This window comes from Haliaeetus albicilla, chromosome 18 (assembly GCF_947461875.1).
Source record: "Haliaeetus albicilla chromosome 18, bHalAlb1.1, whole genome shotgun sequence".
NCBI classification, from domain to species: domain Eukaryota; kingdom Metazoa; phylum Chordata; class Aves; order Accipitriformes; family Accipitridae; genus Haliaeetus; species Haliaeetus albicilla.
In genome coordinates this window covers 4,321,250-4,345,139 of record NC_091500.1, presented here as the reverse complement: position 1 = coordinate 4,345,139, position 23,890 = coordinate 4,321,250, and the positions used below count along the sequence as shown (strand labels likewise).

Below are 23,890 nucleotides of genomic sequence, written 5' to 3'. Positions count from 1 at the left end.
TCCTCATAGTCTAATGTTTAACTATAAATATCAGCTGAGATTAAAGACCTATACAGCAAGTTACAATCTTCTGGGTTCACTTGGAAAGTGAGAGTCGTATTGTCCCCTCTAAAAAGGGGGAAAAACACTTCTGCAAGTGTCAATACTGGCAGACAGATTTTCTGATGACCATTTCTTTTCTTCGTTCCTCTCCCCACATTCCCATTTCCTCACCTATAGCCCCATTGTAATGTCTCTCCTACAAGGCAGGATAAAAGAAGACAAACAGGTTGTTAAGTTACTGATGCTCAGTATCTGGTTGCACGGAGCCAAACAAACACCTACTCCTTTCTGCTTTTCTTAATCCCTTTATCGCTAAAAGGGGTCACTGACACTGGCAACAATTTAATATTCAGGTTAGCTTATTTGTCCTCCAAGGATCGATATTGGGTCCCATGCTGTTCACCATCTTCATAGATGATCTGGATGATGGGATTGAAAGCACCCTCACCAAATTTACTGCTGACACTACACTGGGTGGTGAGGTGCACACATCAGAAGGGAGAGCCAAGGGACACTTGGAAAGAGTGGGCTAGCAAGAACTGCGTGAAGTTTAACAAAGACAAGCGTAAAGTCCTGCACCTCTAACTAAAGACCCCAGTACAGGCTAGAATCTGTGTGGCTGGGGAACAGCCTTGCTGAAAGGGACCTGGGGGTGCTGGTGGACAACAAGCTGAATGTGCGTTAGCAGTGCAGTGCTGAAGCAACACAGGCAAATCAGATCCTGGGCTGCATCCGGAGGCATTGCTAGTAGACATAGAGACATCATCATTTCACTCTACTAAGCGCTTATCAGGCCACACTTGGAGTAGGGTGTCCAATTCTGGTCCTCACAATTGAAGAAAAATGTGGACAGACTGGAGAGGATCCAAACAAGGGCCACAAAGATGATCAAAGAGCTGGAGAACCTGTCCTATGAGGAAAGACTGAAGGAGTTCGGTCTTTTCTCCCTGGAGAAGGCTCAGGGGCAGCCCCATCAAAGTATTCCAGTACTTAAAGGAAAGCTACGAAAAGGATGAAAGCTCTCTCTTCACAAGGAGCCACAGGGAGAAAACAAGGGGTAACAGGTACTATTTGCACCAAGACAGGTCTCATCTCAATAAGAAACAAATTTTTTACAATGAGAACAACCATTCACTGGAACAACCTCCCCAGGGACGTGGTAGAGTCTCCATCACTGGAGGTTTTCAAGATGCAATGGGACAGGGTGCTACATAATCTCATCTAGGCTCCCTTTCCCACAAAAGGTTGGACCAAATGATCTTTCGAGTTGCCTTCCAACATGGTCTGTTCTATGATTCTATGATTGTTCAGCACAAATTGGTTTAAAAAATACCTAGAATGTATCTGCCAGCAGAAAGAAAACATGGGTGTCTGCAGGCTTTAGAAGTTGAAAGGCTTGGTTTCATCTCTCAGACATTTGTGTATCAGCACACTTAACTTCTACCCTTAATGTGTCAATCTCTCGTTGTTCACTGGAGAGGACACTGGAGGCAATGGAAGTGGGGTCAGATGAATCTTCTACCAGCCTTTGGTCCTCAGCTACATTTCCACCAAGGGAAGACAATGAACTTCAATGTCTCTGGACCTGGCTGTCGTCAGATTACAGACATGAGGCAGTATGATAACAGAGTCCTATAAATATTGCAGATAGCCAGCAAATGGTTGAAACTTTAACTACAGAATCATGGTTGTATCAGCTCTCCTTCATGAAGTAGGGGTTTTAACCTGAGCACAGAAATCAGCTGAGTACACGAACTGTTCATTTATCCTTCATTCCTCAGCTAGACACACTCATGCTTATAGCTAATTCTGCTGTACAGCTTGTGATTCTGGAATTTCCTGTATCATGGTACCATTTAGTGCTCCAGGCCTGGCCCAAAGCTCTTTTGTAAGAGGTCTGGTGTAGAGATGAGTTTGGGGAGAAAAACATTTTGTCATCCAAAAATGGCAGCTCAAAGAGATTAAAATAATTACAAATTCATGTTAAACTCATTAAATTGTTTTGGATAATTTGAAAAATGATACTGTGAAAGTTCCTCATAAATGATTTAGGGGGGGTGTTGGAAAACATTTCAGTCTAAACTTTTGCAGTATTATAGTTAAAAGAAAAAAGAAGAGCAAAATGTACCCTTAGATTAAAAAATAATTATGCTTTTTTTTACTCAAACCCTCTTTTGTTGTTGCTCCTTTTTCTTTTAGTAGAAGTAATAATAACAAAACTCTTGGATCTCTTCCCTCCTGGTTTTTTTTCTGAATTCTGTGGTTTATGCAGAAAACTAAAACTTCAGTTTTACATGAACAACTCTGCTTCTGCAGAAAGCCACAATAAAAAGACCTGGTCTATGACCCAAAGAGGTAAGACAGCAGGTAAAACATCAGGCACACAGGAAGACAAAAGAAAAAAAAAAAATGGGTACATGATTAAATATACATTGCATGGCTTGCTGCTGCCCATCTGCAGTGGCAGAACTCAGGAAGCCAAGTCATCCTTCCTTGCCTTTTGCATATACGCACATATATATACAAATAACATATTACATATATACTATATTGATTGCATCTTCAATAAATTACATCATGTGAATTCAGGAGCATTAATATGATACTGCCTGATACCCTGTGCCCCAGTTATGGCTCTCGCAGGGTCTTGCCTATGGTATTCTTCTGAGAAAACATCTCCCTGACGTTTGTGTCCCTGAAGTATATTGAGTGTTTTGGTTTGCTCCCCCGGAGTAATCAGAATATCTAGAAATGGCTGAGGGCCAATAATTTCAAGCTGATTGTCCAAACTGGAAGCTTAAAGGGAATATATACATGCATCTGGATAAAGTGTAATTAAAAGGATATGGAAAGCCAGACCTTTTGAGTCTCAAAGAAACTTGTGTCCCTGAACTGTGGAAGTAGCAAGGATGTTGTGTAGCTACCTGAAAAGACTCTCTCTTGTTTCTATGGTTAGTCAGGCCAGCAGAGCACCTACCACTGAATTGCAGTGCTCTGATGAAGCAGCTGGAGGGGGTCAGAATTACTCAGGTTTAACAGGGTACCAGGTGGATACATGGACAAAGTGGGTCTTGACCACCCAGATAACATAAATACTGAATGCTCATTTGGATTTAGGAAAGGCAGAACTCCAAGGGCCAAATTCTGCTCAACAGCGTCGTAACACCACCATCCTCACTGGCCTCGAAGCACTGTCATGCCAAGCGGGAATCTGGCCCCACAGAAGATCTGTGGGAGCAGGAAAGGTGAGCATTTTCTCCTGTTTGTCTAACGTGGGAGCCTGCATTGCACTGTGCAAAATACTCAGTGCTACAACTTTCAAGAAGGAGAAGGAGAGAGTAGAGAAGGGAAGAAGACAACCATGAATTCACCTTAGCATCAAGCTGTGCCTTTCCAAATGTTAACCTCGAGAGGAAAGGAACCGCAGGTCAGAATGAGAAATACAGAGGAATTTAACACACAGTTGTGAAGGGAGGGTGGAAAAAAAATTCCCCATTCATATTTGGGCAGCAAGAAGAAAACACAGCAATTTTGTTACAGCCTCAGAGGCAGGCAGCATTTACCATATGCTGTTGCCTCCATTACACAAGCAGATAAACCCTGTGGAGTGCAGGTTGCACTGTTAGTGCACTTTAGGTGGTGGGGATTCCCGGCATGCCTTTGACTGCGTGCCAGGGTGTGCTAAAAATCTAAATAAAATCCAGGTTCTGTGTGCAAAAGTGTGTATGCATTAATATGCAGGTACTAAGTGGTAATACTGCTAGGGTATTAGCACTTGCATGTGATTCATAATCAGGGCAGAAAAGGTAGAGTAAAAAACAGTGTGTTTGCATCTAGACAACACATTAATCAGCCCTGTAAGCAGCCAGTTAGAGCAGGATCCTTAGAGGAAAAGCCTTTACTGGGTACACATTAGACATTTTGTTTAAAGATTAAAGTTCTCGTGTTTAATCAGTTTTAGAGTGGGATGGAAAACAGGATTAATTACAGTCCCTTCCATCAGTCTCCCATACTGCTGGAGTCACAAATGATGCGCCTTTTCAGCAAAATGGCCGCCATCAGCAGCAGGCGCAGGAAACGCTAATTGTAATTAAAGAGTTTATTTGGAATCAGAGAGCAGAGTTTTAATCAGGATGAGAAGGGAGCCTTGCTGTGTGAACCTTCAGAAAGTGGTTACCGAGCAGAATGGGCCTTTTTAAACCAGACAGAGGGGTCTTTAAACTTCTGGAGTGGGTTTGCAGCTTGATTATCTCCTCAGTGGGATATGGATGAAAATCCTCGCTGGGCCAATTGTTATTATTTTGCACTTATGTAGCATTTACATGGCCTGTCTCTCTTAATGCTCTCAGAGGACTTTGCAAAGGGCAGGTAAGTTTTGTTCTGGTCTTAAAATGAATTAATTAAACCCTAAAGGGGCTAAGGATGCCAGATGACATGATTCTGCAAGAAGGCAAAGAGACACTGGTGGACACAGGACTGTGCAACGAGGCCTCCCAGACTCCTACACTGTAATTCACTACATCCATCCTGGAAAGGCATCACACAATCTGGGACCACCAGCATCTCGACCTCAGTTGTAGGTCTCAGTGAAAGCCTGGGGTAAAATCACATCTCATGGGTCAAAGGTACGCACGACTTCGCAGGCGCTCCAGCCAGCACAGGCACTTACCAGCTTGCAAGTAGAACTGCGTCCATTCAAATTCTGACTTTGGGAAAACAGAAACAGGCGGTTCTAGGTCCAGGACACCTCCATCCAAATCCTTGAAAAGGGCCTTCCTCGAGCTTTTGCAGCTCTTTTCAGGGAACATGGTGTCTTCAGAGGTCTGTATACTGACAGGTAGGAGAGGTAATGTTATTATGAAGAAGAGAGCAAAAGAAAAATACTGTGCTGTTGTTTGTAATTTATTTACACTGGTAACACACTTCTGCACATACATGCAACATCTTGATGTTTTACTAGGTGAACTCACGTGCCCAAGAAAAGAAAAAAATGGAAAGTAAGTCAAAACAAATGAAACCTAAGCATGTCAGTTAAGGTATACTCTGCAAAGAAATTCTGTAGCAATATTTGTATTTTGGCATGTTTGTATCAAAACTGACAAAAAAAACCAAATCAACACCCTTTCTCTTCAAAAGTTGGCTGGATTTGGACAGAGAAAATCATCTCATTTCCAGTATAACTTCTGTTCCCAAATCTCCTCTTCCCTGGGGTTGATGGTGTGGACCATCATGGTCCTTAGAGCCAGCTATACCGCTGCAGTTTGAGTACCTCTGGTTCCCTCTTGGCTTTCCTGATTTGAGGAACTGCAGTGATGCAACCATCAATATCCATATGCCATTAATTTGTGACCTATGGCAGATGAAACCTGTAGTTGCTGAGTGAAGGGGAAATGTGTATTGGCTGCTATCACACTAAGTGACCAGGAATATCTCTGGTGCAGTATGCAGTGCTGATACGGCACAGGCATTGCTCTTCACATCCACCACGTGATGGATTGTTTAGTTTTTGCTTACAGATTGGTGTGTGTTGTACACAGTATTTTGTTAAAAAGCATTGGCTGCCTAGCAGTACTTGTTTGCCTTGTTCTCACCTCTGTACTCAGGAATGGGGGAGCCCAGAAAAGTGCACCTTGCCATGAGCAACTAAGCTTATGCAGAAGAAAGCACGAAGCAAGGTGCAATGGCAGCAAGTATGAGAGAGGGACCCAGCAGGGAACACACATCTTAAATAAAGGCTTACAGAGTCCTGGAACAAGCAAGGAGAAGATTTACAGACGGGCCACAGAGGGTTCATCTATCCAAGTTAACCAGTTTCAGAACCCATCCTTTTCCCAGATCCACTGGTACGGTCTGTCCCTGTCTGTAGAGTTAAATTGCCATAGCATTCAAAACAGGATGGTCACATCCAAACTATCAGTTTGGAAAAGTCCTTGACCAGCTCCCAAACTATGGCATTGATTAGGTCAATGCTAGCTGGTTCATGCCAAAGCCAAGCCAATGACCATGCTTAGAGTCAAACAGTGCTAAAACTCAAATCCTGATGGCCAGTTCCTTGGTTCTACTTAATTTACTAGTATGAACATAACCAGAAGAAGCAAAATAAAGAGACTTCTGCTAGGAATTCAGAGAATTTTGTTGTAGGATCCACTTAACATTTCCAGAGCAGAAGCAAACTTGAAAGAGAAAACTCATTCTAATAGGACACAGTGCGTAAGGATTAATGTGTTTATAAACCTGTTTTATTTGCTGTTGTTTTTCTTTCATGCCCAGGTGGTTTGAATTGTGTCTGAAAAGGTTATTGTCCTAGTCTATGTTCTAATAAAAAAATGGGTTTGGATATTCAATGTCATTTTGGTGTTTTGGTGGGCTTAAAAAGAAATGTACATGGATGTCACCTCAAAGCTATGCCTGGGCCAGGGTTTCATCACCCAATCACAAATATTTAGTAGTAAGCAATTACTCAACCAGTACTGTCTCCCAGACAATGAATAGCTATTTCTCTCTTTCTAATAACAGGTTCAGATCCTAAGAACATAATTAAACCATACTTTGAAAAAAAGACTCATAAGGTAAGAGAGTTTCAGAGTGTTAGTCCAAACTAAAACAAATCTCTTTTTGGATGGCATGAAAATGTATCTTGGCAAACTACATCTAATTTTCAAATAAGTTTATCCAATTTTATAATCAGTATACTCTCAGGAGGAAATTGTAAATTTAGTGGCTTGAAACAGCCAGAAAAGCTTATAAATTTCTATGTAGATCATTAAAGTCTGGCTTCCATGAAGGAGGTACCTGCAACAGGACAGGTTTGTTGGAGGGGAACTCACCTCACCTAAGACATATAGGACAGCTGAGATGAATTATTTCTGAGAGAAGGGTCTCTATTAACTACAGAATGAGTTTAGTTTCTTCTTTAGATTACATGACTAATTTTTGGATCACTAAAATGTAGGGAGCTGAATCACATGTTGAGGATCTTGAGTGCTTTTAACTGCATTTTGACTAAAGGTTTAACACAGCTTAAAGGAACTAGCCAACTGGCCATATCACCCCTGTTCCAAAATATAATGAGGTACAATGATTTATAATCTAGCAAAGTCCATGGAAACATCTTCAGATTGCTACATGGATACACATTAAGTCTTGAAGAAGGCTTAGAATTTCTTGGGCTCAGGTTAGAAAAACACAATTATTGATATATGCAGAGATTTACAGTAAAGGCAGAGAAACAAATGAGCCAATGCCCCCAATCAACACAGCTCACAAGAGCTGGAGAACAAAGATAGCTCCTCTGATCCTGACAGCTAGTACAATTCTTGAACATCTCTCAAAAGATCCAGCATTTCAGCTGGCTGGGTCTACCAGTGGGACAAGCAAAGTACTTCATGGTCTTGCTATATTCCCTGATGCTTCTATTTTCTCATCTTGCTCTAAGGCAATGCTCACCTTCTCTTTGACAGGACGTATCCATCAAGATACCCCTTCAGGATGCTGAAGCGGAACAATGCAGCCACAGCTTGGATCAAGCTCAGCAGTTGCAAAGGTGGATTAAATATATGCATGCAGATAATGCACGAGGAGCACTGAGAGATGAAATCACCCTCAGAGGTTTACCAGACTACTAAGAAAGCATTCGGTAGTCCATGTGCATTCATCATGTTTGAAAATCACCAGCTCTTGCAGTGGACTGCGTATTCAGCAGCTTACTAATAGCATAATATTGTGGGATGGATACAAGAGTGAAATGTAATGGGAGCTGACAAGCTGGACAGGTGTCAGAAATCTACACGCAAACTAATGCCCAGAGCAAAAAGCAAAAATATAGAATAAAATAAAAACTCTGGCAGAAGGCTGGAGGGGCGCTAAACATAGCAGTGTGGGACACCTCCAATTATTTTTGACGGGCAAGTGGAGTCCATGCTGGATTTTTTTGCTACTTCAAGGCTTTCCTGACATAACCTCTGTATTGTGTTCACTGGTTGTAATAAATAAATAGGCACGTGGTCTCCACTAGATGTGGTATGTTTAAAATGCTGCAACCAGCAGTGACTTAAGGTTACAGATGAAGCTCTCCCCTCCCTCCTCCACATACCTCCTCACACAGATGATATTCTCCCTGGGCAGGAGCAGTTCTGGCAATCATTTGACATCTCACAGCCTGCCTGGTACTGATCAACATTTCTGATGTGATCTCGCAGGCAAAAATCAAGCTCCACTTCCCTGACCAAAAGGACATTCCCTGTCTCAGGGTTTTTTTGCTGGAGGCCCTGACATTTTTGGAAGCCTGAGGCTGAGAAATCAGAGATGCTCAGGATGGAGTTTTAAGAAATGGGATATGTGAGGCTTGTTTTGCTATACAAACGTCAGTAAAAAGGGAAATCCAAGAGGATTGGTCTGGAGATGCACCTTGATGGAATCTGAACCTCAAATTTAAAAAAAAATTGCCCTAAACTGAGGTTGGGGTGGGGGTGGGGGGTGTTTCTTCTTTATTTTTGGATTTGAGTTTTCCTGTGCATGTTTGATGTCTGAGCTTGTTCATTTTTGCCAGACAGAAGCAGTACAAGAGCAGAGACAGAGACAAAGAATGGGACTGCTCTGCAGCTAGACATCCAGGTTAAACTAATTGGTTAAACTCTTTGTAAGACAATACAATAAGACAGCTGATACAAACAGAGGTGAGGAGAGTCCTAGAACTGTAGGTGCTTTTTTGCACAAATCATTGAAAAAGATACTTCAAAACGAAGCATATTACCTTGTTGGATGAAAGTAGAACTTGTCATTCTCATTGACATGTAACATCCTTGATGTCTCCGCTGTGATAAGAGGCATGATGCCTAAATGGTCAGCATTTGACATGATGCAGACATTCTTGTCTTCACTGTAGCAGCTCTTTGTAAAACCAGTAAAGGTGACTTCTGCCAGGGATTAAGAGAAGATCAAGCGAGGAAAAGTGGTTAGAGGAGTGCCAGAACCAGAAAGAGACACACTCTGTTCTATGACATTTTTCAGGTTAAGTTGCTTCCACATGTGTATATCTATATCTATCTATATGTACAAATTATTTTTAAATCAGACTAATTACATTGATCATAGATATTCAGTTGGCTTTAGAATATTCCATAGCCAAGTTATATCTTAAGTTGACACAAACCAAGTCATGCCCACAGGAAATTAAATCAAAGGAAATACTAAGTGAGAAAGAAACAAAAGCAAGAGTGATTAATAAATTTTCATCTGAATCAGTAAGAACCAGTTTGGTGACAACCTGCCTTGGATGGTTTATCCACGTGCCAGATGTTAGTATAAGATGAGCACGTGACATGTGCTTGGCTCTGGCACGGAACTCTTGTGCAGCTACAAACCCCATGTTTTGCCACAAGTTTTCTGTGAGACCCTGTGCAAGTCTATTTGTTTTTCTCTGTTTCCATTATTCTTCAGTAAAAAGAGGATAAAGTATTTTCTTACAAAAGTAGGTAGCAGTGAGGGATAAAGACATGAAAAACTGTGAGGTATTTCGATCCCACCACAGCAACCAGCTATCTAGGTTCTGCTATATGCAAATATTACTCTGGGGACTGTAAAATTCATTTGAACCAAAGACGCAGGATATATAACTGACTTTTATCCCTCTTGTGCAATCCCTTATAACAATAAAAGCCGTAGCTATTTCTGTGCAGCTGTAGTCATTATGTTCTACGCAAATTCTATACAAAGTGTGCTATTGACTTCTCCAGCTTGGTATCTTTATTTAGCTAGAGGTAACTGTAGATCAGAGAGATGAATCGAGTGGAAAAATAGATAGCACAGAAGGCAGGCATGTTTGAGGTAAAATATATATGTTAGCACATAACATAATTATACTGCAGCAGATTCAGGAAGTGAAAAATGCCAAATAATATTTTTTTTTATTGAACTGTATCGAACTGAAGAAGAATTCTGTTATTAAATCCACTGAGGCTCAGATTTCCCTACGACATCCATTTGTGGGTGTGAAAGGCTGCAACTTCAACTGGAAAAATGTAATTAGCTGAGAAAAACAGTGACAGAACAGTCTGGCCAGTGGACGTGGAAGACCAACCTTTCAGCTTCATGAGTCCCAGGACTTTTGGACAATGCCCAGTTTTGTGCCATGGGTTATCTGGCCTTTGGCTGGGAACCGTGGTAAACGTAGGCCATAAAATCCCAACACGGCCTCTTAGGGGGTAGTATGGTGGTCGATCCTTGGCTGTTAGATCAGCTGAGCGAGGCTTGATCCTGTCTCTGATGCAGTCAAAAGTTGAGCTTGTTGCGACAATGACAGAGTTTCTAAGTTCTATGAATCTTTTCCCCATGTGGCATTGCTTGGCGTAGAGACAGTACACTACTGGCATCAGGCCCACAGTGTTGTCTACCAGCACCACATTGTCCACGATGACGCTGCTTCCAAGGTGGAACATGACACCATAGTCGTAATTTTTATAGGATAGAAAACCTGTGATTCTAGTGCAGGTCTGAAATCCATCTCCCCGGTAGAGGTGAATACCGTGGAGACTTGAATGGGCCACGTTTTCACTGCAATAATCTCCATCTAGCAAACACTCTTGGCCCCTGATATGGAAGCCAATTCGCTCAGATCCTGCCACAGCATTGCCACGGAGGGAGACACCAATGGCAAGGTTCACCTTGATGCCAGCAACCCAGTTTAATAAGCCTTCTGGTTGCCTGCTCAGAATAACAAGGTTCCTGATGAGAGAATGATTTTGCCCTTCCAAATCAATGCCAGGTCCAACTGTGTTGTACACTGTGTTATCATGCAACAAGATCCAGTTGCTCATGACTGCTTTAATGCCAACTCCGCAACTACCATTAAGGCTGGATGACACCACCGAGGACCTTTGGGATATATTCCTGAATTCAATGGCAGAAAGCTGAGGAGGCCCAAAGTTCAAAAATTCAATATTTAAGAGTTGAAGGACACCTGCAATGAGATAATTATAGAGAAATAAAAGCTTACAAAATTACCTAAGAACTGGTGAGGATGACAACCATTTAAACAGCACTCAGGCATGTAATAGCAGGCAATCTTTGTCAGTGTCTTGCCAGTAATGGTTATTTGTTCATAAACACATATAAAGTTATAGTAGAACTCAACTAACCACAGAACAGCGCCTCCTAAAACATATTCCACTATTTTTGAAATATTATTAGTACTCAGGTCTCATACGTGTCACACAGTCAGTTTGCTCGGAATTGCATAGCACATGCAAATGGATACGTCTGTTGTTAGACTGTACTTTCTTGGGCAGAACTGGTGTGGTCAATGAAGACAGGTGAAACTCAACTACCTTCAAACTCTGTCCCACTGGAGTCTGTAAAACGTCCCACCAGCATCCTCCCAGCACAAGCCACATCAGACTTGATCTGTATGTTCCGTGTTAGGAGCCCAACCTCTGCAGCCAAAGGGATGCGTCTACCATCTTCTGTGTCATAGGAATGCCCTGGGGAGTTTCAAGAAAGAAAATGTGATAAGTGTCTATCATACCTATAAACCAGTGTTTTGAGGGACATAAAGCCTGACAGCTTATGCACAGCTGCTCTGCAGAATCTGCACTGACATTCAGGTGTTTTTTTTCCTCCAGCACAATCTACATGCATCAACACAAAACCAGAAAGGCCACCTGCCCATCAAATATTTACCATGCACTTATATTTTACCAGCATTTTTCATTTTTAGAAAAAGAAGGTGCTAAACCTTTTCCCTGCGGTGTGCAGATGCCAAATCAATGAACAGATTAACACTTCATTTTTTTCCAAGCTGTATGTGCTGGAGTTATTCTTCAGTACACTGCAGAGTTGATCTCCATGAATTCTCGTTAAGATCACACCAATGATGATGCTAAAAACCAATTTGCTATAGTGTCTTGGTTGTGTGTGTTTTCTAAACAAAGTCTTTCTAAACGAGACTTATGAGAGAGTTCATGCAGATGTCTAGCTTGGAATTAATCTCAGGTGACTTTAGATATCTACATATATGATTTAGTTATCCAAACGATTTTTATGTACAAGGAGAGCAAAAGCACTCAATTCTTAAGTGCAATTTGTTATCTATTTTATACATCTGCTTTAGGGGGAGATGAAATACAAGTGAGCAGTATGTGGTTTTCTGCTCTGATTATCAAGGGAGCTGAGACTGACTAGCTCATGTGTGAACATTCAGTGTAGATACCTACTTTGGCCCAGGTGAATCCCGGTATTTACATAGCTCTTAATTCTCCCATCAGTTCATTTTTTTCAGCTATATCTAACAGCTGCTGCAGTAGTCAATGTGTATGTGATCATTTCATCTCAGGATACACTTGTTATATCTACTTTAGCTAAGAAAATAAGTTAAGAACCATTCTCTGGCCCCAAGACTGATGGGCAGGTTTCTTCTTTCCCTTGAAAAAGCAGAAAGGCCATGCATAAACTACTGGAAATGGGGTCTAGATGTGCTATCCTTTGAACTGTTTTGTTTTTTTTTTTTTAAATACAATTACCGTACAGAACTGTGCCATGGAGGCTACTATCAATTAACACTACAGATAATTGCAGAACAGGGCTTAGTTCCAAGTGAAGCTTTGTTTACTAGTACAGGTATAGCCATTTAAAACACACAAGATTTCTGAACCTTTTTATCCATCATACTAACTTCTGTGCCTACCAGCTTGAGTAAAGACTAAATTAAAAAGATATTGCTATGCACAGGAAAAATCCTGGTTTTGGATCTTCAGAATCTGACCTGCTAATAAAATTCTTTTATTTTTGTTAAATAGATGATAATAAATTTACTTTATAGGCTGAAATAAAATTAAATAAATTATCAACAGTGCATCTCTTTTTCCACTTAGATACAGATAGTATGTAATCTACACAGGAAATAGAGCTCTATACAGATTTTCTGTTTATTTACATATTAGATTACAAATACTTTAGTTTCATGCCATGGAATTGATAATTTTTTGCATTTGAAACTCCATGAATCTAATGATTTTGAAATTTGGGGGGAAAAAAAAAAAGGGTATCTTTTAGTTTTTCAGGTTTTGACACACCACAGAAATTGTGCAAATGGCCTAAAAAAATCTGCTTCCCCCGCCCCCCTTTAAAACTTCAGTTATTTTCTCTCTCTGTTAACCAGTTGTATTTAAAATATGGAACATCAGGAAGTTTTCCAAAAGCATTCAGCACTGAATTAATTCTACTCCCAGAAATTCGTGTTAGAATCAACTATTCTGTACAGTTTTTAACATCACATTCTCAGTATCAAAACAGCAAGAAAAAAGCATACGGAGAAAGAAATGAAGATACCTCAATAAAGTAGAATTGATCTTTGTGAGATATGAAATGGAAAGTCAATGCTTCAGAAGAAAAGTCTCTCAAATGGAAACAGATTCCTTACCAATATGCCTATGCAGAAGGCGTTCATGAATTCTTATGCTATAACCATTGACTTCTTTAAGTCTAACTACTTCAGCTTCGTGGGCTTCATAGGAGGAAGAGCTGATCACAATGTCTCCGCCATGATTCCAGTCTACTTCGTCCTCCACAAAAATCCTGTAATGCAAGATATTAAGTTAATGTCATTACATTTATGAAAGTTATGCTCACAGGTTTCCTAAAAAATGAACAACAGTTTTGCCTAGGCAGATCTCAGAAAGAATCCACAGGCTATGCTCTAGGAAAAGCCCCTTTAGGGCTTTCTGCAAAAACAGATGTCTAAAATATGTGGGAGGAAATTAATCCTGAAATGTCTATTTCACACCATTGATTAACAAGGTATACAGTTCCAGTACAGAGTTGCAGGGCTCAAGTAAGTTACCAAAGACATGTCAGACTATTTTTGGTGCCAGGAATATCCTACAGAGCTGAAAGTCAGCTTTGGACTTAAGACAACAAAATGTAGGTGTCCATGTGTAGGGTTGTGTGTGTGTGTGCGTGCACTTGGCATTTAAGCTTCCTCTATAGTTGATCGGTACAGTCAGTAGTGAGTAGAAGGCAATAAGCTCTCTGAATTGGGTACATAGAGCAGGATTTGGTTCCCTAAACAAGAACACCTCTTGCTATCTGAGATGTTCCAGGATATCTAAGACATCAGCTGGTAGATATGATAGAACTTGGTCACGGAGCGCTCCTGGAGACACAGGTGGAGGCCATGGAAGGGACTCAAAGGCATTTCCTATGAGCCCCAAGGCACCTCAGATCAGCCCAAAACCTATGTTTAGGTTCCTCAATCCTGCCCTTGGTAGTTGAATTGCCCTCTAGGCTCCAGCAGCTAGAACTCTGCTGATTCTAATGGGAGCTTAGGTACCTTTCTATACATTACACAGACACTGTTTTAATCTTGAACTGAAGATCCTTCTTTATTATATTTATTAGTTATATTTGTAGCTCTGGGGTTTTTTAGCTTCACATGGAGAAAATAAAAGCATTTAGTGAAAGCAAAATGGATAATGACCAGCGTTTATATATATTTGATAAACACCTTGTCCTATTACAGGGTGACTGGTGCTGGCCAGGTGATGTTCTGTACACCTCAGGTAATTGTTGAGAAAACAGACCACTGAATGAATTCAGAGTATGCCTCGTCATGCAGTCAAGAGTGACAGAGGTGCAGAGAGAAAGGAAAGTCCTAAAGCGATGTAACTAGTGAGCTCTGTTGCCAAATTTTCCTAGTGTCTCTTCTCACAGTTTTTTTCAAAGATGAGTAGGCTCAAGATGAGTACTTCCAGTTTTCAGCACCTGTGAACATTCAGTAGAGATGTCTACCAAAACTTTGATTTCTTTTTTTGCTTAGAGGAAGCACCGTATATCGTCTGAAATGGCAGGAAAGTGTTAATGCAACTGAGAACTATGTATTGTTCAAGGATAAACACATTGGAAAAGAGGAAGCAAAACCACACAGAGTAAGAATAACTGTGGCGTGTATTTGGAATTTTTGACAGTTCACCTGCAACCCATACTAGAAGTTGAATCTTAAGTCCAGCCCCAGGCATACACTCCAATAATAATTTACATCTTGTAGACCCAATCGTAACTCTTTTGACTCTTGCATTTCAAAGAAGTCTAATAAGAGGAATCAGTAAACAAAAGAAAATATGGTAAGAGACACCATCTAAGATACTAATCTATTGAAATACTAGTGTAGGTTTTTACTGTAAGTACTTTCTTTTTTTTCCCTTCTTTTTGAAAGCCTAAGTCCTACCCTGACTCATGTGCTGATTCATGTTGAAAAATATATAGAGCAGCTTCTCTCAGTCAGTAAAAAAGGCACTTGCTTCAGCTTTCATATTCTAGCACTGACTTGCCTATTTCCTGTATCTAACCACATTAACTCTTGGTTGGCTATTAGGAGACTTTTCATGATAAATAGCTTTTTTTTTTTTTTCTTTTTCTTTCTTTTAACAGTGGAAACAACTCTTTGTGCCTTATTTAGGGTGCATGAATGAATTCCAAAAACTTGTATCTTAGCACCTCATGATATTTCATCTAAAACATCTGGGCAGCAGACCAATACTAGCCTGAATCCATTTCATCCAAGTATTCAACTGGCATGCTTCAGTCAAGAATCTGCTTACTCTGAGCTCCCATCCTAATCAGGGAAAGAAAAGAATTTCCAGAGGGTGATTCTAATATTGCATGGTTTGAATCAGCATCTGGAAGTATCTGGTCTCTTCACTGACTACACAGCAATCCTAAACAATTAATCTACACTAGAGACTCAACTGTGTGAGAGCTAACAACAGACAAATCCTACTTGTGAGGTCTTTGTGCTTCCATTGCCCATCTTTGCAATGAGTTTCCAAATAATTCCTTCCCTCTATCCAGATGGGAACTCTACCAATGAGTTTTTGTTAGGCTTGACTGATAGAATTATATTTTTTTTCGAATACACGTATTTCAGTTTAAAATGAAGCACTTGGAAGAATTACAGCAAAGGCAATAAAAATTTTGTGTGACAGAATCAAGAATGAGAGCTCCAGAGAGAGCTAGGTAGGTGCCCACTCCACCCCAACTAAGGTCAGTGCACATAAATGGGAGATCCTTATATGCAGATGTGTTCTCTGGTTCAGAGGAAAGATTTGAACTTCAGGCTGTAGACACCTATTCATTTAACAGGCATTTGTGGCAATTCCACTTAACCTGCCTTAGGTTTTGACTAAGCCTTCAGACTGAATTCACAAGTAAGTGATGATGAAGATGAGTCTGCTGCTGGGGCTGTAAAAGCTTATGGATGGGTAGCATCAGGGGAAAGAGAAGAGAGCATTTCAAAGCTATTTTTGCCAAGGTTAAGTGAAAATGCGTCTGTACCTTGGAAGGCTCACATCCCAGACAGACACCTTACTGTTCAGGCTATGCAGGTAGCTTTATACCCTTTAAACCAATTGACATTAATTACATATACAAAAAAGATTGACTCTAATAGGAGAAATTAAGATGTTCACTCCAGAAACTACTTGGTAAAGGACTGATCTAAGATGTTGAAGAACATGGTTCATATCCCAGTTTTGCTCAATACAGAGATGAGATTTTAAAGTAGGTCTCTTAAACCGAAATGAACATCCTAATCACCAAGATATCAGCCACTTTCAAGTACATCTCTTCCTTCTATAAAGAAAGAGAAAGGCAGAGGGAGAGATAGAGGAAGGAAAGGAAGGAAGGAAGAAGGATGGAAGGGCAGAAGCAAGCAAAGAAGGAAGGACAGAGGAAAGAAGCAAATCTCAGCTTCATTCCTCTTTAGAATTAAAATTAATCTAAAAATAGTATAATTTTCTTGCAAGATGTAACATAGTTGTTCTTTTCCTACCTAGACATAGTTTAAACAGAGCCTATCACAAAGGAAAAGAATAATACAACTCATAGGAACATTAATACAAGTCATTGGAATGGAAGCCAAAACTTAGTATATGGAGGCATATTTGGGCAAAACACCACCTTTCATTGCCAGGAGCAATGTTAGTTCCCAGATGTGTCCAAGATGTCTTAGGATAAGCGCTATAAATTTGCACCTCTCCATAAACCCCTGGAAAAAAACAGAAGCAGGAGTTCAAAGGTTAGGGGAAAGAGAGACTTGAGAACTGAACCAATAATTAATACATGGAAATCTTTATATTTATTAAAGCATGTTTTTATATTTTATGAAAAGTGTAAGAACAACACATAGCCTCCACTTGAAATAAAAAGGGAACTAGAAATAAATCGTAATAAAGTAAAATGACCATCACATGCAAAGGCAAGAAAGGGGATTGTACCATAGAAGTCTCATTAACTCAAACTGGAATTGCAGACAAATGTATCTACCTTAAAAAAAAAATAAATCTACCTAAGTAAACAAATTAAGTAAAAACTACAGGAATGAAAGATACAGAAAATTACTCAGCTATTATTTATATTTCTGATCTGTAAAAAATTCACTATTTTTTTCTGGAAAAAGGATCCGAAACCAGGACAAAAAGCCAAGATATAGAAACCTTTCATATAGATGACATGTTCCAAGAATACATGTGAAGCATGAAAAAATTTCCGATTTCCTGCACTGAAATGTTTTGTTTCAATTTTCTGACCTGATCTGAAACCTGAGTCAGTTCGACATTTGTTCTGCATGTCTAATAGTGACACATTGCTTCAGAGGACTTATGCTTCAGGTATTTAGTAAACCCATTTTACTGCTTGGGCTAATCTCCTCCATGGACAACTTTTTCTATGACATACTGTGTCACCGTAGTCCAAAAGAAGCCTGCTGCAAGCATTGGTAATGCAACTCTGATTATCCCACCAAGGCAGACGTTCAAAATAACTTCCATGATCTTGCATTTGCTGTGGTTTAAGAGGATAGCATGAACAGTTGTGAAGTCTTATCTGATCCATGATAGTGTGCTAAATGGCTGCAACGCATCTATCTTTGTTTCTAGCCCCTAAAATTACAGGAAGTCAAATTTCTAGCTCTTGTTATACTTCAACTTTTTCTTAATAGCAGTTCAAATTTCTACTGTCTTTACAAAAGTTCAGCAATGAACAAAGTCTTGCACTACTCAAGTATTGTTTAAAACATATTTTAAAATATGGAAAACACAAAAGTTAATGTATTTCTTTAACAATAATTATATGAGGCCTTGTAAAAATTAAGATAAACCTTCTTTTGTTAATCTTTCTATGGGTCCAAATGCTTGGAAATATTTAAATGCGTGTATCCATCCAGTAGCTCTTGGATGTAATTCATCTCACTTAGGTCAGGCATTTAAAAATAGTGATATGAGTTTAAGTTCAGCATCCTATCCTGGAAACTTGAGGACAATTTGTTTCATCCTAAGAGAGACCAAAGATAACTGACATCAAATACCCTCTGGCAATGTGCGTTTCTCTCCACTCAACAAGGTCATCTTAGTTTTAATATCTTCAACTTTGACAACTACCTTTTACAAATCTCAAATCTAAACCCAACACAAACCTTGTACATATGTGTAAGTACTCTTAAGTCCTCTCCAGTTTCCCATATATAGACCCCAGGATTTGGCACCTAGTTGCTTGCTTCTGCCAAATTTTGTCTAAACAAAATCTCCACAGAAAATCCAGGACCTGTTGAACGTTAAAAGTTTTAACCCAAAAAATGTGTGTACCTTTGTTACATTATTTTCTTACATGACATAGTAACAGGCTCAACAGGGTAGATTTGACTATTGCTTAAGATTGGTTTCCTATGAAAAGGTGAACTCATGTTTCATACCAATACTCCCTGGGGGGGCATTTATTCCCTCCAGACGATCACAGTAAATCCCTTCGGATGCCCGAAGAAGGACCAGCAGCTTTAAATCCCTTTCTAGGGGATGTTGAAAAGAACCTGCAATAAAGACAAAACAGCAACAACCCATCACAGAGGTATCAATGGCTTTTGTAATGCTGAAACTGAGGGGGAACTGGGGTGCGTGAATCCAAATTTTAAGGTCTAAATGGCTGAACTACCATTTCCTTCCTCAGTCCATTTTTGCCTTTCTGCTCCTTTAGAATTTCATCAGTTCCCAGGTAATCATGAGTTTTGCAGCCAGGTTGGGTAAAATGGTCTTTCAGACCAATGGAAGGACTGAGGGAAAAAAGTAGGGAAAAAAAAAATGCCCAAAAAGTTTTGGTGTGTGTGATGGTGCTCTTATCTTGTGGTGATATGTCTGTACAGTAAACTGTATTCCAACTGTGACTTCATTTATTTCACCAAGGGTAGTTTACAGTTTCAGAAGAAAATGGCCCAGCACTAAACAGACTAAGGAGGAAAAAGTAGGACAGTTTTTGCCCTGGAGAAATGTATGCGGAGTCCAGTAAAAGAGTTCAGCGTTCCTTTAAAATTAGAGATTATATCAATTATGCAACAGAAAACTGCAGCAGATGTAGAAATAAAAAATATATACATATCTGTACAAAATTAGCTGGCCTGTCATGTTCTTTTAATATTTAAAAATTACTAGTTTGGAAAAGAGAGCCGATCTCATATCCTAAAGAAACATTCCTCTTTAAGAGCATTTTTTAATTAAGTGAAATCAATAAATAAATTCATTGTTCCCTACCAGTGTCTGACTGACATCTGTGGATATTTAAATTCTCTGTACAGCTTTTAAATGGGTAAAAGACAAACAGTACAAGACTTGCATGCTCCCCATCTAATATATCTCACACCAGTGAGCTCGTATCTTCTCTGGGAACACGGAGGGAATTCAATCTCACAGTGTCCGTCGTCCATCCAAACCATCTTTGACTTTCCTGTTTAAACTTCCATAACTGCAGTTTGAACAGAAGTAAACCAGGAATCGGGCTGTAATCAAATACCACTTTCACAAAGCAGAACTAGTGATAAGGGCTTTCACCACTGATGCACTAGGTTAAACAAATATCCACCTAGGGCAGCAGAAGAGTTACGTAGACATTTGTGTCTCTTTTTGTATGCAGAGTGATTGTTTTCCTGCTTCACCCTCACAGCAAGTTGTGATTTAAAATACTCAGCCTGAACATACCTTTCCCAATCCTCAGGTCAACCTTACCCCTGGGATAAAGTTATTAGCTACACTGAAGACCAAAGAAAGACTCAACAAAAATGTTTGGAGACCTTTATATTGATCTTACAATGTTATTCACAATTACCATTTCCTAATCATGATCACTTAAAGGGGGGGATTATTATTCATTTTCATTATGATTTACTGTTGGTGTTATTATTGGTGTTACTATTTTACTCCTGGTTACAAAGCATTTACTATTTCTTCTAGTTAAGTCGGTTAAGAGAGATATGTGATATATCCAATTCTCAGCTCAATTTCAAAACCATTTTTAAGTAAGCTTCCAGCTTAACAATCACAGACAAATGCTTGGAAATGTGAATTCTAAAGGCTTGAACTGGAAGTTATCGCTCCTTTAAAAGAATTACATCTACAGTTAGCTAAAATTTGTGATTTTTAATCCTGAAAATCATGACAATAGGTTAGAGAATGTTACCCTTGTTAAAGAACAAACAAACACATAAACCAAAAATCTAATCAGAATGAGAAACAAAGAATTTGTAATAAAACTATTTGTAATAGCTCATCACCATATTAAATCCTTAAAAAAAAATAAAAAATGGGAAGATAATATTCACAGAAATGCTTCAGCGGCTGGAAACTGTAAATGGTATATGTCACAAAAGAGCACAGGAGATACCTAGGAGTAGAAAAATTAGACTTGTTTTAAGTATATTTAGAACAAAAATAATCTTAATACTTGCTTATTTCCATTTATAGTTCCATGGTTTAAATCAATGGATTTCAATAACTTGAATGCAAGTGCTACAGAAGAGTTGGCCCAGAAACTCGTTGGACTATTAAGGCGGACTTTTCAGTAAGTTTGGGATCACTCACGACGTCTCAGAGCACTTGAAGAAAGCTAATATTGTGCCAATATTTCAAACAAAGATAAAAGTAAGAGCCCCAGGTAATTACAGGCCTGTCAACTTGACACTGATTTTAGGGGAAAAGTAAATAAAAATGGAATGTCCAACTCTGAACACAATTAATAAATCATTAAAGGTGGATGATATAATTAATGCCAATCAACCTGGTTTTATAGAAAAAAGGTCCTGTGAAACTTCCTTGTTATCATCTTCTAATGAGACTACAGGTTTAGTTGGTAAAGATAATAGCTTTGATATAATATAATTGGCTTCTCCAAGGCACTTGACTTAGTATCACAAAACTTTCTGATTAACAAACTACACTGGTACAACATGAACATGGCACACATTAATTTACAGGCTGACTGACTAGAATGGGGGCATTGACTCAGACAGGTCTGGTCTTGCAAACCCTGTGGTATGAAACATTTTATCAATGACCCAAAGTAGTGTGAAGGTACTGAAAGCAAGCAGATAAGCTGACACAAATGGGGAAAAAAATATTAAAGACATGGGCCAGCAAAGTCAACAGGAATTTGGAAGTGAAGAATTAGGAAAGAAAGTGAAGAATGTTCAAAATGTAAGATGACAGGACTTGAAAATGTAGTGCTGTCCCTGTGAATGGATGGGGAACAAAGGAAAACAAAGGGAAAAGCTAAGTAAGGTCTGAGATATGCACTTCGGCTTAGTCTAAATACAGCCCTACAGAATGGCTCATGAAAATAATGGTATGGAAACGGCAGCTACCTCCACTTACTCATAGGAAAATTCAAAATAGTTAATGCACACAAGTCACCAGGGCTGGATAAGTTTCAGCACCTTATGAAGCAACTGGCATATGAAATCACAGCTCTTATAATAAGTAGTTTTGTAAACTACCAAGTTGCCATAAATACTGGAATCATAATCTCTACAACACATATATGAAGGATCTGGGCTTTAAGTGTCTGTCTCTGAACTTTGGATGTGTAAACTTCAGGCTACTTGCCCCACTTTATTGTGGTGAACAAATCCCACATAAGATCACAGCAAACTGTTGAATTACCCCATCCTGCACGAGACATGCAGAAATGGATCCCGCTTCATACTCCTGCTACGACTGAAGGCTTACCAATTTGATGAGCAGTCTGGTTAATCATAAAGTGAGATAATAAGGTACTGCTGGCAGAGAACCAGAAAAAAGGTAATTAGAACCAGAGGCTGGCAGAAGTGTCTGGTGAGATGTGCAGAAGAGGTCAAGAGGGACTAAAGAGAGTGTACGCAGAAATTAGGCAGGGCTTCCTCAAACCTATGTTCTTCCAACTGGAAAGTTTATCTGGAATTTGAAGGGTTTGCTCATCTGTCCAGATACGACACATATCTGCCAGCCTGAGCAGTGCTCCTGAGCAGTGTTTTGTCCGCTCTGGATATCTCAGGTATTTCTTCAGTGCAGACACATGTCAACCTGCTGGTGTGTACGCAGCAGCCATGCAACTTCCTACAAGCTGGGCTTTCTGCGCGGTCACTGCACAGTCAGTTTGTGCCTTCGCTGTCTGTCTGATGAGAGACGTCATATCAAATGGCCTCACTGCAGGTGTGTGACCTTCTGCAAGAGGTATCTAAAGCTAATGTTCTTCCAGGGAGTGCTGGCACCACAATGCATGCACTACACAGTGCAAAAAAAAAAAAGCCATATATGATAATCCTATGTATAAGAAACAATTTATGCTGCTAATAAAGTCACCACTGATTACATACTTTCTTGAAGAAGTGTGAGGTCCAGCTGCCTGGATTACAACACAGATCTGTTAGCACAATGGTTGCAGCTGATTCATAATTTTTCTTCAGGTCTAACCTCTGGAGAGGATAACACCCTACTATGTGAAAATAGGAAAAAAAATTAAAAGGGAGAACAGAGAGAGAGGTGCGTTTTTTCTACCCAGATTTTCACTTATTCTGGACTGCAGCCTGGATCTAGTTTGCTGTTGAGTTTCAAAAGCATTTTCCATTGTTTTCATGTTTCTGTTTTATTCCAGATGTTCTTCCTGACAGTATTTTGTTGTGTTTTTTTCTTTTTCCATAGCAAAACCCATTCGATTCTTTCCTAGAACAGTGGGTGTTTCCTCCCTTCTAGCCTTTCCTTTCTTTACAGCGCAAGTCGCTGCAACAGCTGTTGTATATAAGAGCAAGGAATTCTCTGAGATAAGATCCCCTCCCTTCCATTGGCAAATACACTTTGCTAAGTATCTTGCTGTTACCATCTCCAGTATCAACTCTGTGTTTCCTGAATCCGAAACTTCTTGGACTCTAGCTACCTAGCTATTTTGAAAACTGTGGTATATTGTCACCAGAAAGGCTGAAGAGTCCTTATTCGTGGTCAAGACACAGCTGGATAGTCACCTAGTGTTGGTTCTCCTTTCCTATGTATTCCTTCAGGTGTTCAGACTGCACTCTGCAAAGAAGCCTTGAAAAGCAGCCTGTGAACAGGGAGACATCACATGGATTGCCTCTTGCAGGGGGTGCTGCCAAATAAACAGAAGACATGAGAGACAAACAGCTGTGGAGTAGGAACCAGCAGCCAGAAGTGAGAGATGAATGTCCAAGGAATAAGAAGTGAGACATGTAGGATGGGATTCAGCTGCCTAAATATAGATGCCTAATGCCATCTGAGAGTCCTAGTGCCCTCCAAATCCACTATGTGAGGTTGGCAGATACAAGACAGTGATCAGTGACAGAACAGTGGCTTTTTCAGCAGAAGTGGAAGGCCAGGTGGGACACCTGAGGCTGCCCAAAGTGATACAAAATCCTTATAGTTAGGCAACTGAACCATGTTTCCAGCGAGATTCATATAGCTACATTTAGGTTTCATAATGCAGATGTTTCCATGTCCTCTGGCTGTCTGAGCTAACAAAGATCAGACAATACAGTGTAGACTGTAATTTGCTCTAG

The 23,890-nt window shown here is 39.8% G+C and overlaps 1 protein-coding gene across 1 annotated transcript in view; it reads right to left on the bottom strand.

The window, feature by feature from the left end:
- Positions 1-23,890, bottom strand: part of PKHD1 (PKHD1 ciliary IPT domain containing fibrocystin/polyductin) — a 261,269-nt gene that overhangs the window by 66,643 nt on the left and 170,736 nt on the right. The window contains exons 52-58 of the mRNA XM_069805584.1: positions 18,779-18,892; positions 16,990-17,077; positions 13,457-13,611; positions 11,367-11,519; positions 10,121-10,999; positions 8,795-8,957; positions 4,712-4,872 (exon numbers count right to left, since the gene is read on the bottom strand). Of these exons, the coding sequence (XP_069661685.1) occupies positions 4,712-4,872; positions 8,795-8,957; positions 10,121-10,999; positions 11,367-11,519; positions 13,457-13,611; positions 16,990-17,077; positions 18,779-18,892 (1,713 nt within the window). The remainder of the gene's footprint in view (positions 1-4,711; positions 4,873-8,794; positions 8,958-10,120; positions 11,000-11,366; positions 11,520-13,456; positions 13,612-16,989; positions 17,078-18,778; positions 18,893-23,890) is intronic.